Source organism: Aquila chrysaetos, chromosome 16 (genome assembly GCF_900496995.4).
Source record: "Aquila chrysaetos chrysaetos chromosome 16, bAquChr1.4, whole genome shotgun sequence".
NCBI lineage: Eukaryota > Metazoa > Chordata > Aves > Accipitriformes > Accipitridae > Aquila > Aquila chrysaetos.
The window spans coordinates 17700384-17711789 of NC_044019.1; the positions used below are offsets into that span (position 1 = coordinate 17700384).

The 11406-nt window shown below is 40.3% G+C and overlaps 1 protein-coding gene across 9 annotated transcripts in view; it reads left to right on the forward strand.

Annotated features, from left to right (window-relative positions):
• The window catches only part of ZNF143 (zinc finger protein 143), a 50832-nt gene extending 39630 nt beyond the window's left edge, over positions 1 to 11202 (forward strand). For 3 of the 9 annotated variants that reach the window (XM_030038319.2, XM_030038316.2, XM_030038318.2), the window contains exon 16: positions 1211 to 2574. In XM_030038319.2, coding sequence (XP_029894179.1) covers positions 1211 to 1294 — 84 coding nt within the window. In that variant the 3' untranslated portion in view covers positions 1295 to 2574. Of the gene's footprint in view, positions 1 to 1210; positions 2575 to 2674; positions 3237 to 3283; positions 3382 to 3674; positions 3741 to 5224; positions 8734 to 10180 lie in introns of those variants that run through there. The other 6 variants (XR_003926842.2, XR_003926848.2, XR_005934147.1 and 3 more) reach the window with 6 other exon arrangements.
• The last annotated feature ends 204 nt before the right edge of the window (positions 11203 to 11406 follow it).

Consider the following 11406-nt stretch of genomic DNA (forward strand, 5'->3'; position numbering starts at 1 on the left):
AGCAGTGTGTCCTTTGAATGAAAGGAAAACATAGGCACTCTCTGCACATGTCCCTCTTTTGTTACTAGCAGTGAAACTTCTGGTGAAGGATCTTTATATTAATTGAACTTAAAATATTCAATACAAATAAGAGAGAGAGAACTCAGAATATTATTGATTATTCCTGAGTTCTTGATTGTTTCTCTTTTGTACTTTGGTACTAATAAATGAATCCATTTGGTTTCTAAATACTGATAAAGCCAATAGCCTGATAGCCAGATTGAATTCCTAAGGAGGTGGTAACAGAGCTGGTCTTGAGTGGCTGCAGAATGTGATATTCAGTGACTGTAAAAACAAGTTACGAGCGATATTTAGAACTGTCCCATTAGGTCTATCCATCTGTCAAATAATCTGGTTTTCCCTTTCACACTCTCATGCATCTTTCTCCTGAGCCAATAGGTAATGGCCAGTGTTACGTTTTCGTTAGGTTGAGGTTGCCTTCAGTGTTCTTCACTGGGCATATGTGCATGGTGTACATATTATAAAACTCCATGGATTCTTTCTGTAAATTGTGTCCAGTTGTCTTTATTCAGGGTTGGTTGATGTTGCTTCTGACAGTGCCAGATACATTGATGGCCTTGTAGTTGCAACTACAAGATAATTTCCTCTCTAAACTACTGTAGAATCAAACAGTGTCATCATGACTGCTTTTTTATACCGTCAGGATTCTGCAATAAGTGTACACTTTTTATATACATATATATTAATGTCATATGGTGTTCCAAAGAGCTAACTTCCTGCAAGAGACTTAAGAAAAATGAAGATGTTTGTTTGCTTTACCAGTGTTAAAATGTAATTCAGCAGCCACCATGACTTTTGAAAGCCTTATCTTGGCTTTGTTGTATCTGCCAAGTTGACATATCATCTACTTTGTGTGTCATGAAATGTGTTTACTGTGCAGCAGTTCTTTGAAGAAAATTTATTCGGTAGATACATAGAAACTCTGTTTCATTTGCTATCGGAGGCTATCTTAATTGTCATGCTGATTAGATAGCTGCTAGTATATATTACCCAGAAGAGGTGTGACAATACTGATCACACTTATTTGCACTAAAGTATTGATCCATATCTAGATTTTTGGTTTCATCTTTTAATTTTTTTTTTTGTTTTACACATTTATATCCCTATGTAACATTTTGGATTTATTTATGTTTAAATGCATTTGTTTCAGCTTGGAGAACAACAGTCTCTGGAAGAAGCCATTAGAATAGCCTCCAGAATACAACAGGGTGAAACACCAGGGATTGATGATTAACTTCTAAAACTGCCACCAGAACAATAGAGCGAAAGGTATTTTATTTTCAATCAACAAAGGTCCATGCCAGCAGCAACCCATAAAAACTTTGAAGTTCCCCGCTCATTGATACTGTGTACACATTTTATGCAAGAGCGAAGAACATTTTCTAAGTTTTGTGTACATAACCCTTGGAATGGACTGACATCATCTACTTCCAACCATTGTATATTCAGGAATATGGAATTAGGATTATATAGTAAATTTCCTTGTTATCCTTTCATCAGATTTCAGACTGGTCTACAAGCAAGTGAAAAATTAAATAGAAGTATTGGAATTAATTTTTAATGTCATGTACAAATAATGAAGGCATTACTGAAGATTTCAAATGTTTAAAATACTATTAAAAATCATCATTTTGGGAACCCTTACAAGTAATAAAGACAACAAAGCCTTTTAAATTGCATTCCATAAATGGAAAAATCTTGGATTTTGAGCCTACTGCAAATCTTCGTGTTTTGATTTGTTTCATACAGATTTGAATACTCTTTAGATTATCCACCCCATCTCATTCATTGTAAATATAGACTGTTAATGCTGGAAGTGCTAATTATATTATCTTTAAATTGGATTATGTACAAAGGAGAAACTTTGGTTGTTCAATATTAAAGGAAGTAAATCTAATGATTTTGTTTCTTTACATATTTTACTTAAGATGTTACTCTCAAATTATTATGCAATAAAATATAGCAAGATCGTATTGTCTAGATAGGATGATATTGTCGTGTGACGTACTGTTTTACTTTTTAATGAGACTGAAGTTCAAATTATTTATTTACGGCCTTGTATAAATTTTTCCAAAGTTTATTTATCATAAACTTGAATTTTTGACATAATAATTTTGATCATAATCCAGTATAGTGTATAAGTAATTAGTGTTAATAGTTATTTTAAACATTCTAAAACACTACAAGAATGATTAAAATAGTAATTAGTCAACTGACTTTGACTAAAAAGTAAACTACCTGTTTTCAAGAGGAATATTTTCAAATGGTGCATTTGCGGCATAAGTACAAGTACCAATAGTCTATTTTCAACAGTTCTGAGTGCCTGCTGCTACCATTCAGTACCTAGAATATGCTGATAATCAGTGCTTTTGAAAATCAGGACACAAGTTACTAGAAAAAAGGGATTAATTAATGATGATGTAAGTACAGTGCTCCTCTCCACCTATCATTCTGTAAAGGAAAAAAATCTGTTGTAGATATGTCTAACACATACAGTAAAAGGTAACTTTGAAATTTTTTATATGAAAAAGTGTCTTTACTCTTGTCTTGTTCGTAAGCTTGTTAAGCAAGTTAAAATTTTTTGGCTTCATGTAAGATTCAGTGCTTATTTTAGATGAGTGTCAAGAGCACTTCTGAAACTGAAGCCTCACCTTTTACCTTCTCAAGGGAAGGAAGGATTAAACATCTTCTAGATGAAGTGTTAATCAAGTAATCATTTTGTAAGTATTGTGAGGTACACATTTTACATAAAAAATAAAGTCTGTAACTATGTACCTTGAGGTATTTGACCTCAAAAAGGCCAAGTTTGAATAGAATGAAGCTAATTTATTGTGAATTACTGTATCAGTGTGGGTTGCAGCCTTTTATGTTTTTCATATAGATGGCCAACTGAAAAGTGCAGTGAAAGAATCCAACACTGTGGGATAGATGTGGACAAAGCAAAGGGTATTCTCTGGATCCATTACAAAGTAATAACTTGGAAACACTGAGGTTGTCTGTAACTTTTGTATAGGATTGAGGCTGCTTGCTCACTTAGGTGCCAGTTTTCCTGAAGTGTTGTAATTCTTGATATCCCATGGAGATAAATGTACTATGCAAGGAGGATTAATTGCCTGTCAACTAGATCAGTTTCTTAGTACTTACCACTTTTTAGAAATTAAAGATGTATCATTTGACATGAATGTTCAAGGTTTTTTTTTTTCTTAAATTTCATTGCTAATAGTTTCCGGAAACAGTGGCTGGAACGGTGGCTTTGACTTAGCAAAGAAATAACTTCAGTTCTTCTCATTTCCCAGGACATTTTCTGACCGCTGTACAAATGTGAGTATTCTTTCATACTAGTTGGTTTGCTGCAAGGCATTCAGAACTAGCTTAGTCAGGAAAAGGTGCAGTATTTTGAAAATTATTTCTCTTACTGGTATTTTACCAGTTATTCTTGCAAAACTCCCAAGTCAAAGGTTGTCCTTCCATGTTGTGCTAGCTACCCCTATAAAGGAAAACATACTGAATAAATAAGCCAAACTGACTTAGACTGCTTAGTGTTTACAGAGAAGCTGAGGTGATTATATGCTGCTTAGCTGTGAGGCCTGTATTCGTAATAGACTTGTTTTCAGAGTGGAGAGACCTGTGCGATTTTCTACCCTGCTTCCATTCAGACCGGAGTGGAAGGAGCTGCTTTGGTAAACTGATGCTGCGTGTTGGTCTCAGAAGGACCTGTAGTGGAGATTAGACAGGACTAAATCCAGTTAGATAGGAATACTGGTGAAAAGAATTTCAGGAGGAGGAAACAAAGAATATGACAAAAAGGATTGGGTGTTTGGCAGTAGAAATCTCTATCCTTTCCCCATAGATTTTACTCCTCTTTTTGAAAGTTCTGTCTCAAAGGGAATGCTCTGGCAGACTAGAAGGAAATAATTTGTAAAAGAGGAGTCCTATAAAGCAACTCAGTATATCACTTCCTCTTACAAACTGGCTCCCACATTTCCGGCATTCTCAGTCACAATTTTTCTTTCAGATCTGAATTACAGGCCTACACCAACTCCTCCCTTAAAGGAATAAACCCCAAATCTCTGTAGACTTTGCATTCAACTTTTCACTTTTAAATGTTTCTACGGTTTTTCACCACTGTGGGCTTTGCTTTTCTTTACTGTGGTTCAGTGCCTCTCCTGATAGTAAAAAGAGAGAGGCAATTATTTTCGGTGCTCCAGGCTGATGACCTATTGTGCCAGACACACTATGCATAACAATAGGACAGCTCTTTTTTACCCTAAAGAGCTAATGCCAAAGCACACATGAATAGGCTGGGGCTGGAAGACTGTGTTTTTATAAGAGTAAATCCTGAAGCCTGTCAACAAAATTGTAAACAGCCATAATCCCTGATGGTATAATTAATCTCAGCAACCCATCAGCTGACCGATACCAGAGATATTCAGGCAGTGTGGGAGAAATAGCATGTGGTGTCTGCTTAGCACATGAGAAGGACAGAGCTGATAGTCCAGGTAAACAAAATGTCTGAGCTTGGAAGGCAGTTCTTCCTAAACTTTACTCTAGTTTCTAACCCTCATAACACCTCAAATGCTGCTGGGAGTAATTTGTTTGACTGGGTGCTGTGGTTTCTGTGATGATCATGCGGTAGTACAATACGGAAAAATCACTGCATACTGTGTACTTCTGAGTGCAGAGTCAGGGAGCCTTCCCCAAGGACAGGAAGCTATTTAATCGGTATTTAGCCACCAGGAAAAGATGGTATGGAGTAAGGATCTGATCAAGAGTATTTCTGAATCTGGCAACTTCAGCACTACAGCTGTTGAGGTTAGTCAGATTGCACACCTTAGGCTGACCATAGCTTCTACTTAGCAAGATGCATTAGAGTCCTATAACAGACCTATTCCAGTCACTCTTAGTTTGTTATTGAATTAAAGTAATTAAATGTTCTGTAAAATTTTCTGTGTAATTTTCAAATATAGCACAGATGAAATTTCAGTAATAGTTGGGTGGGAAGCAAACTGATTTTCATAAGCTTTAAGAGACTGGAAATGAAGGGTAACTTGTGTTCTGTTCAGCTATTACTTTACACTTGTTTGGAACTTTAAAAATATATTTATTCAGCCTCCATCATTTTTGTCTTGAAAAAGAGAAATTAACACATGCCTTGTCTTTGCAGATGCATAAATTTAAACTCCAGCTGGTTGATGACAGTAAGGTACTCCTATTTTTTTTGCAAAGCAGTCTATCTTTGAACACCAGATCCCCCCAAAAGTATTTTTTGCTCCATTGATAGAAACCTTGGACCCCTATGACAAGAGACCAAAAAATCAAGAGCCATTTTCAGTTCTTGTGTTGTAAATAGTGCACTACACTCCAAATAAGGCATAGAAACAAGCATTTTTCCCGGTGTTATGTGTATTTTAAAATGCAGCTTAGGTGTTGCCAGCAGTTTGGCATTCCTTTGATGCTATTTTTCATTCTGCTAGAAAAGTTCACTTGTCAAAGGAAAATAACAATCTAATTAGACCATCACCATTAGCAGTAACTGGTTGACACCTAACCCTATCAGGAATGTGATACCAGACTTTTTCAGCTGAGGGTTATATTCAAAGCAGACTTTAATTATCCCAGTAAACATAGAAGCTTGTATCAACAAGCAAGCATTTTTTGTCCTACACGCTCTGTGTATTTCTCTCTAATGGAAATGTGACCCCCCTTAAATCCTATCCATCTCAGGTTCTGAAACAGTAAGAGATTTTATTTGGATTATTTTTGTTCCATTTAGATTATTTGAAGCATTTTACTCAGGGAATGGCAAAAATTTACACTTTCAGGGCACAAGTGATTGTGCGGAATTTTTTCTATAAAAAAAAAGTGTCTTATGTTACTGTCAAAATCCTAGCATTTTACTCTTTCCTTTGTTTAAATCCCTTACCAGACTTCAGGTTGACTGGCTGCTGTATTTTACTTATTTTTCTGGGGAGTTTTAGACTCTCCATCATGTTACTGCTTTGATTCTGTAGTATTTTGCTGAGGGGCTTCTGAGCAGGTATCTTAGTGAGGCAAGACAAGGAAGAGGGGCTGACTTCCTAACATCTGGCAAGTCTGCTGGCATAAGAGAAACTACCACATGACTGTAGAAGGCTCATGGAGAAAGGACAATGTTCCAAAGCTACATCTCCAGTGGGCTTTTTGCTTCGGTGTAGAGCTAATTCAGATTTGAATACAGGTTGTAATGACTGAAAAATCAAAGGACAAGAATGGTTTGTGGGACAGACAGGATTAGCTGCTATTTGTTTTTAAACAGATATATTCAAGACAGTAAGAGACAGATTTTTGAATGTAGGTTCCTGAGGGTGGTGTTAGTGGGAAGAAGGTGGCTGGGCCTCTTGAAACTCTTACTAGGCTTTTATCTTTTTATCTGCATCTCTGAAAAGTGTTTGCAGAATGTCTTACCTTAAGTGACATACGTAAGAGATTATTAAAATGAACAGTAGTAAATTTGGAAAAAGGCTGAATACCTCTTTTATGGTTTTGCATGTTCCCTGAAGGAGAAGAATGAAGAAGGCTTGGGATACTGGTAAATTAGTAGTGACTAGTTTCTGTGCATTAGACGTTTTGAGGTTTTTAATTGCAGATACAAAATCTTGACTTCTATTCTGATCATTTTAACTTCAGCGCAGGAATGAGGCATTCTATTGTACTTGTTTTCAGTCATAGCAATCATTCTGTCTCTTCAACTTTTAGGATGTTTTGGAGGAATTTCTGATCTGAATACAAATCTCAGGAATGGATTCTTTTGCCACTTTCTTTGTAAGCAGGTATTTCAAGTGTTAAGAGGCAGACATACAGGCAAAAATGAAGTCACTAAAAACTCTTAAGAGTGTGTGCTGTCATAGTCACAGAGAAACATTGAATTGTACATGACTGCTTGGCAAAACCTGTGCTTTTTTTAATGTACCTTGTACATTATAACTTCTGAGTATCTTCAGATCTTCCCTTAAATTCCCAGATTTTGGGCCCAGAAACTGCTCTTTACTTTGGGAAGCATCCCAGGTACTGTCAAATTCCCCATTCTATTCTCCACCTTGTTCTCTTGCTCTTATTATTTACACTTCCTGAGTGAATACATCCTTGAGAAATGCTCTATCTGCATGCAGGCTATAGGCTAAAAAGAGTAAAAACACCGGGAGCATCAACTACAGGCATGTCTTTGGACACAAAGTCCACCTTTGATGGAGAAGGTCCGTTCAACTCTGGACCTTGTAATAAATAAAAAGAGGTTGCCAGCTAACAGCAGCTGTTAGAAGCACAACCCCAGATAAAATAGTCTTTAAACTGTTCACCTTTAAGCTGTCAGTGGCCCAGAGACAACATCTCCCAGTTGGCTGGCACAGTACCACTGAGACCTGATAGCCTTGTATATGCCAAGCCTTCTGTGAACACTGGAATGCCATCACTGGCACTGGTGACAAGCATGCTAGTCCCTAGGTACCTGCTGGAACCCAAGAGAAAAGCCGGGAATAGCACAGATCTGTCCCTGCTCTCAGTTCTCCAGCAGCACCCCTGGCACAGGTGGCTGTACTGTTTCTGTTTTTCATATAAGCAACTTAACCTTCCTCCTCTTCTGCTTTTTCACTCCATTTACCCTTCTCATAATAAGAGGAACTCATCATAGTTTCACGACTATGCTGGCTGATGTGGAATGGGTTTCATATAGTTTTTGGCAGAACTCTTCCAATTTGATCAAAGTGGTTTGGGGGGACTGCAGTTGAACTTATAAGTGCAGGAAATCCTGACAAGATGGCAGTGTACCCCACTTCTGTGGCAGTTTCCTCTGACAGCTAGACAAATTGGCCATTGTTCCATTTCTTTCCCATTCACCATTATTTGGGTTCCCCTGATACCCACAAAAGAGGGAACAATGGTTTCCCTTGAAAACTCCTAGTTAAAAGCAGCTGTTTGTCAGTAAGTGTGTGCTGCCCCAGATAAGTATTTCTGGTAGCAAAATCTTCAGTGCACCAGACTGATATACTTATTTTTTAATTTAAAAGCAAGTATTAAAAGAAAAAACCAAGCCAATTTTGCGAATATACCCTGAAAACCCTTAAACCACTCGGATTGGTAGGAATATCAGTCAGGCACTGCCTGGACATCAGGTTATGTGCTGTTACACCTATTTGGAGGATCAGGGCTTTAGTTTGCAAGAACTACAGAGGCTCAAAGATGCATTTTAATCAGTTTCAGAGAATTTGGGATGAATTTGGCTCAGAGAGTATGGCGGAGTGGAAGCCTGCAGAGCTCATCCCTGCTCACTTCGGTTCCTCCTGTGATGATGTCCATTGCTAATGTGCTCTCTGCCTAAGGGATTGGCTCTGCAGTGTTTTTTAGTCAGGCTGTTTATAGGCCTCCTAATGCTAGTTATAGTCATGTCATGGTGGACAGGATAGCAGAGTTGCCACACTCAGTCTGGGGGAAAATCATCTTCTCTTCAACACAACCGTTTATGGTCCTGTCAAACTACAGTAAAAGAACAACTGATGCAAATTTAGAACAGCACATATGTAGACCCTATGAACGTGGTCCTTATATAGCAACTATGCATTTTGTTATAGTTACATATTTAATCAGTACTTCTCTTTCTTATTTGCTCTTGCTTTGGAAATAAACTTTCTTTTAAAACAATTATGTTACTGCTGTTTCTTTCTTTCTCCCTTTTTTCCTTTCCTCTCGTATCTGTCTTCTCTTCAGAAATACTTCCTTCTCTGTACAAACTCTGAATTGTTCCATTTGATTTTGTCCCAATTAAACTGTTCCAGTGATTAGCAATTCATTACTTAAAGTCTATACAACAGGGCTTCTGAATTTCAGTTTGCCACTTACCCTCACTAAATACCTGTGTCTGTAGACTCCAGAAAGCAATGCAGCACCAGTTATATTTAGGTTGCGTTTGAGAAGGAGACTGCAGCTTCGACATTTCAGGGGGAGGGATTCATTGAAAGCTTAAATTGTTTAATCTTTTTTAAAGAAAAGGAAACATCATATATGACTGAAGTAGGCCACAGCTAGTGGCTGGGATTTTTGAGTCACTTACTAGGAATTGCTTTGCATCTCCCTCTGTGGGCTATTAACTGAGAAAGAGATGGAGGTTGTATTTTTTAAGTAGCCTTCTCTTACATCATCTGTTCTAAAACTTGAATGCTTCAGTTAGTATTTGCTACACAGTGCATTTCAGTTTTAAAAATGAGTATTTTTAATGGGACATTATTGTGATTAATCTAAATTAATTGCACACCAAGCGTGTTTATAGGACTTGGATTGATGTAGCTGTATCTCTGTAAATGCTGTCCAATCCCATTTTCATAGGTTATGTTGGCTACTTTCAGTTTTCTAAAACTAGTTTTCAGGAGGTTTCTATAATCTCAAAAATTGTGTTCTCGTGGCTCACTGCTGCTTGTCCTGAAAACAAAAACTGTCTTAAGCTTTCAGGCCATTGAAAGTGTGAGAAATATGTAGGGATGTGATATTTAAGCAGAAATGTTTCTATGTAGGCCTTACAAAAAAGAAAAGGGTAGCAACCCATGCATCTTGAGGCGACGGAGCTCTGAGCAAAACCGTTTCACTGCGCAGGCAAGAGGGAGTCTGTGTGAGTACGGAGTTGTATTGATGGCTGGTCCGCTTAGCCATATTAATTTAAAACACTCTTATGTTCGTACAGTGCCGGTGGCACAGGCAGTCGCCCACACCCACGCTACAGGTTCAGTCCCTGCACAGTACTGGTGAGAGCCCTTGGGGACAGTTGTGCCACGCTGCACGGCAGCTCTTTGCCGAGAAACAGGTGTTTCCAGGCAGAAGAGGTTAAAAAAGGAATCGCTAGCAGAAGTGGAGTATGGGCCACTAGCATCCCTATGGTGTTTCTTAGGTCCCAAAAGCACATGGGCTTGGAGAGCAGCAGTTGTGCAGACAGCACTGGTGTGAAAAGGGGAGAAAAATGTATCCTGGTATTTTTGGTTTGGGCCTCAGTAGAAATCCGTCTAAAAATAATTACCTGCTGGACATACAGGTGTCCAGTTTCAGCAGGCAGCAGAAAAAGGCCTCCGAGCCGCACTGTTGACCACAGCCCTTCTTTCAGCAGCAGGAATGTCTGGGCCCTGGCTGCGGCCACGGAGCTGGAACCATGTCCGAAGTTGCTTGTGAGGCTTCTGCCCACGGACATGGGAGACCAGCGACAGGAGGTGGGCAAACAACAGAAGCATGGTTAAGTACAAACTTCTGTTTTCTATTGACTGGGCCTTAGGTGTTTCACTTCATTACCTTTGGAGCTTTCAGACTCACAGACAGGTGCTGCTCACTGTCAAGTGTGCCATTTGCAGCAGATGAGGTTTTTGTCCCCCAGGCAAGGAGAGGTAGGTTTTGGGGAGGAGGCTGGTGGGGGCGGGGGGGGGGGGGCATGGTCTGAGAGAAGAGGGGCTGTGCCACAGGGTCCCGGCATCCCGTGTGCCCTCAGCTCTCAGGGAGGCAAAGCCCAGGCACTGTCTGCAGGTGCAGGGGACGGCGTGCCTGCCCCGAGAGCCTGGGGAAGCAGAGAGAAACTCAACAGGGATGCACACCTGGCTTGCTTCGGGTTGTTTGGAGCTCCTGTGGCTGGAAAAACCTCTTTATTTCAGGACCTTTGTAACCCAAGGGGTTCATTTTAAGGTGATTTTGATAGAGGAGAGAGATTGGCAGGTTTATTTGTTCAGTTACATTACATTTAATAAGGTGGTGCGAGATGGAAGACAAAGCCGAGAGGCAAAGTTGTGGCATCTGTAGGGAGATGGCGTTACCGTTAAATGGCATCTGCTGCAAAATCGCATCTGCCGTGCCAAGACTTTTTGATTCATTTAGAAATGTCTCGTAGGAGTTACCATTAACAGCATGGGGTGCTGTACTGGAGGCTCCTGTGTTCCTGACTGCGTTTCAGATCACGTGAATAGAGGTATTTGGAACGTTTATTTTTCGGCTTAGCTAAAAAAGGCCGCCTTTACCTGGCCTAAAAGGAGTTGTTACTGTTGTGGGGCACATGCGGTGGCGATGTCCGCGCGCTCCTCCAGCAACCAAACGGGAGCAAAGCAACCTCGCTGGGAGGCGGGGAGCTGCACCCTCGGCAGGACAGCGCGCCGCCCGCCTCAGCCGGGCTGGGCGGCGCGGGGTCCCCGCCCGTCCAACGCCCGCTGCCCGGGCGGTATCGGCCCGGCCCGGCCCGGCCGTCCCCCGGGCTCCGCCGCCGCTGGGCGGGGCCGCGCCCCCGGGCTAAGATGGCGCCTCGCCCGCGCCCCAGCGGGCGGACGCGGACGTGTGGCCGCCTCGGGCCCGGTT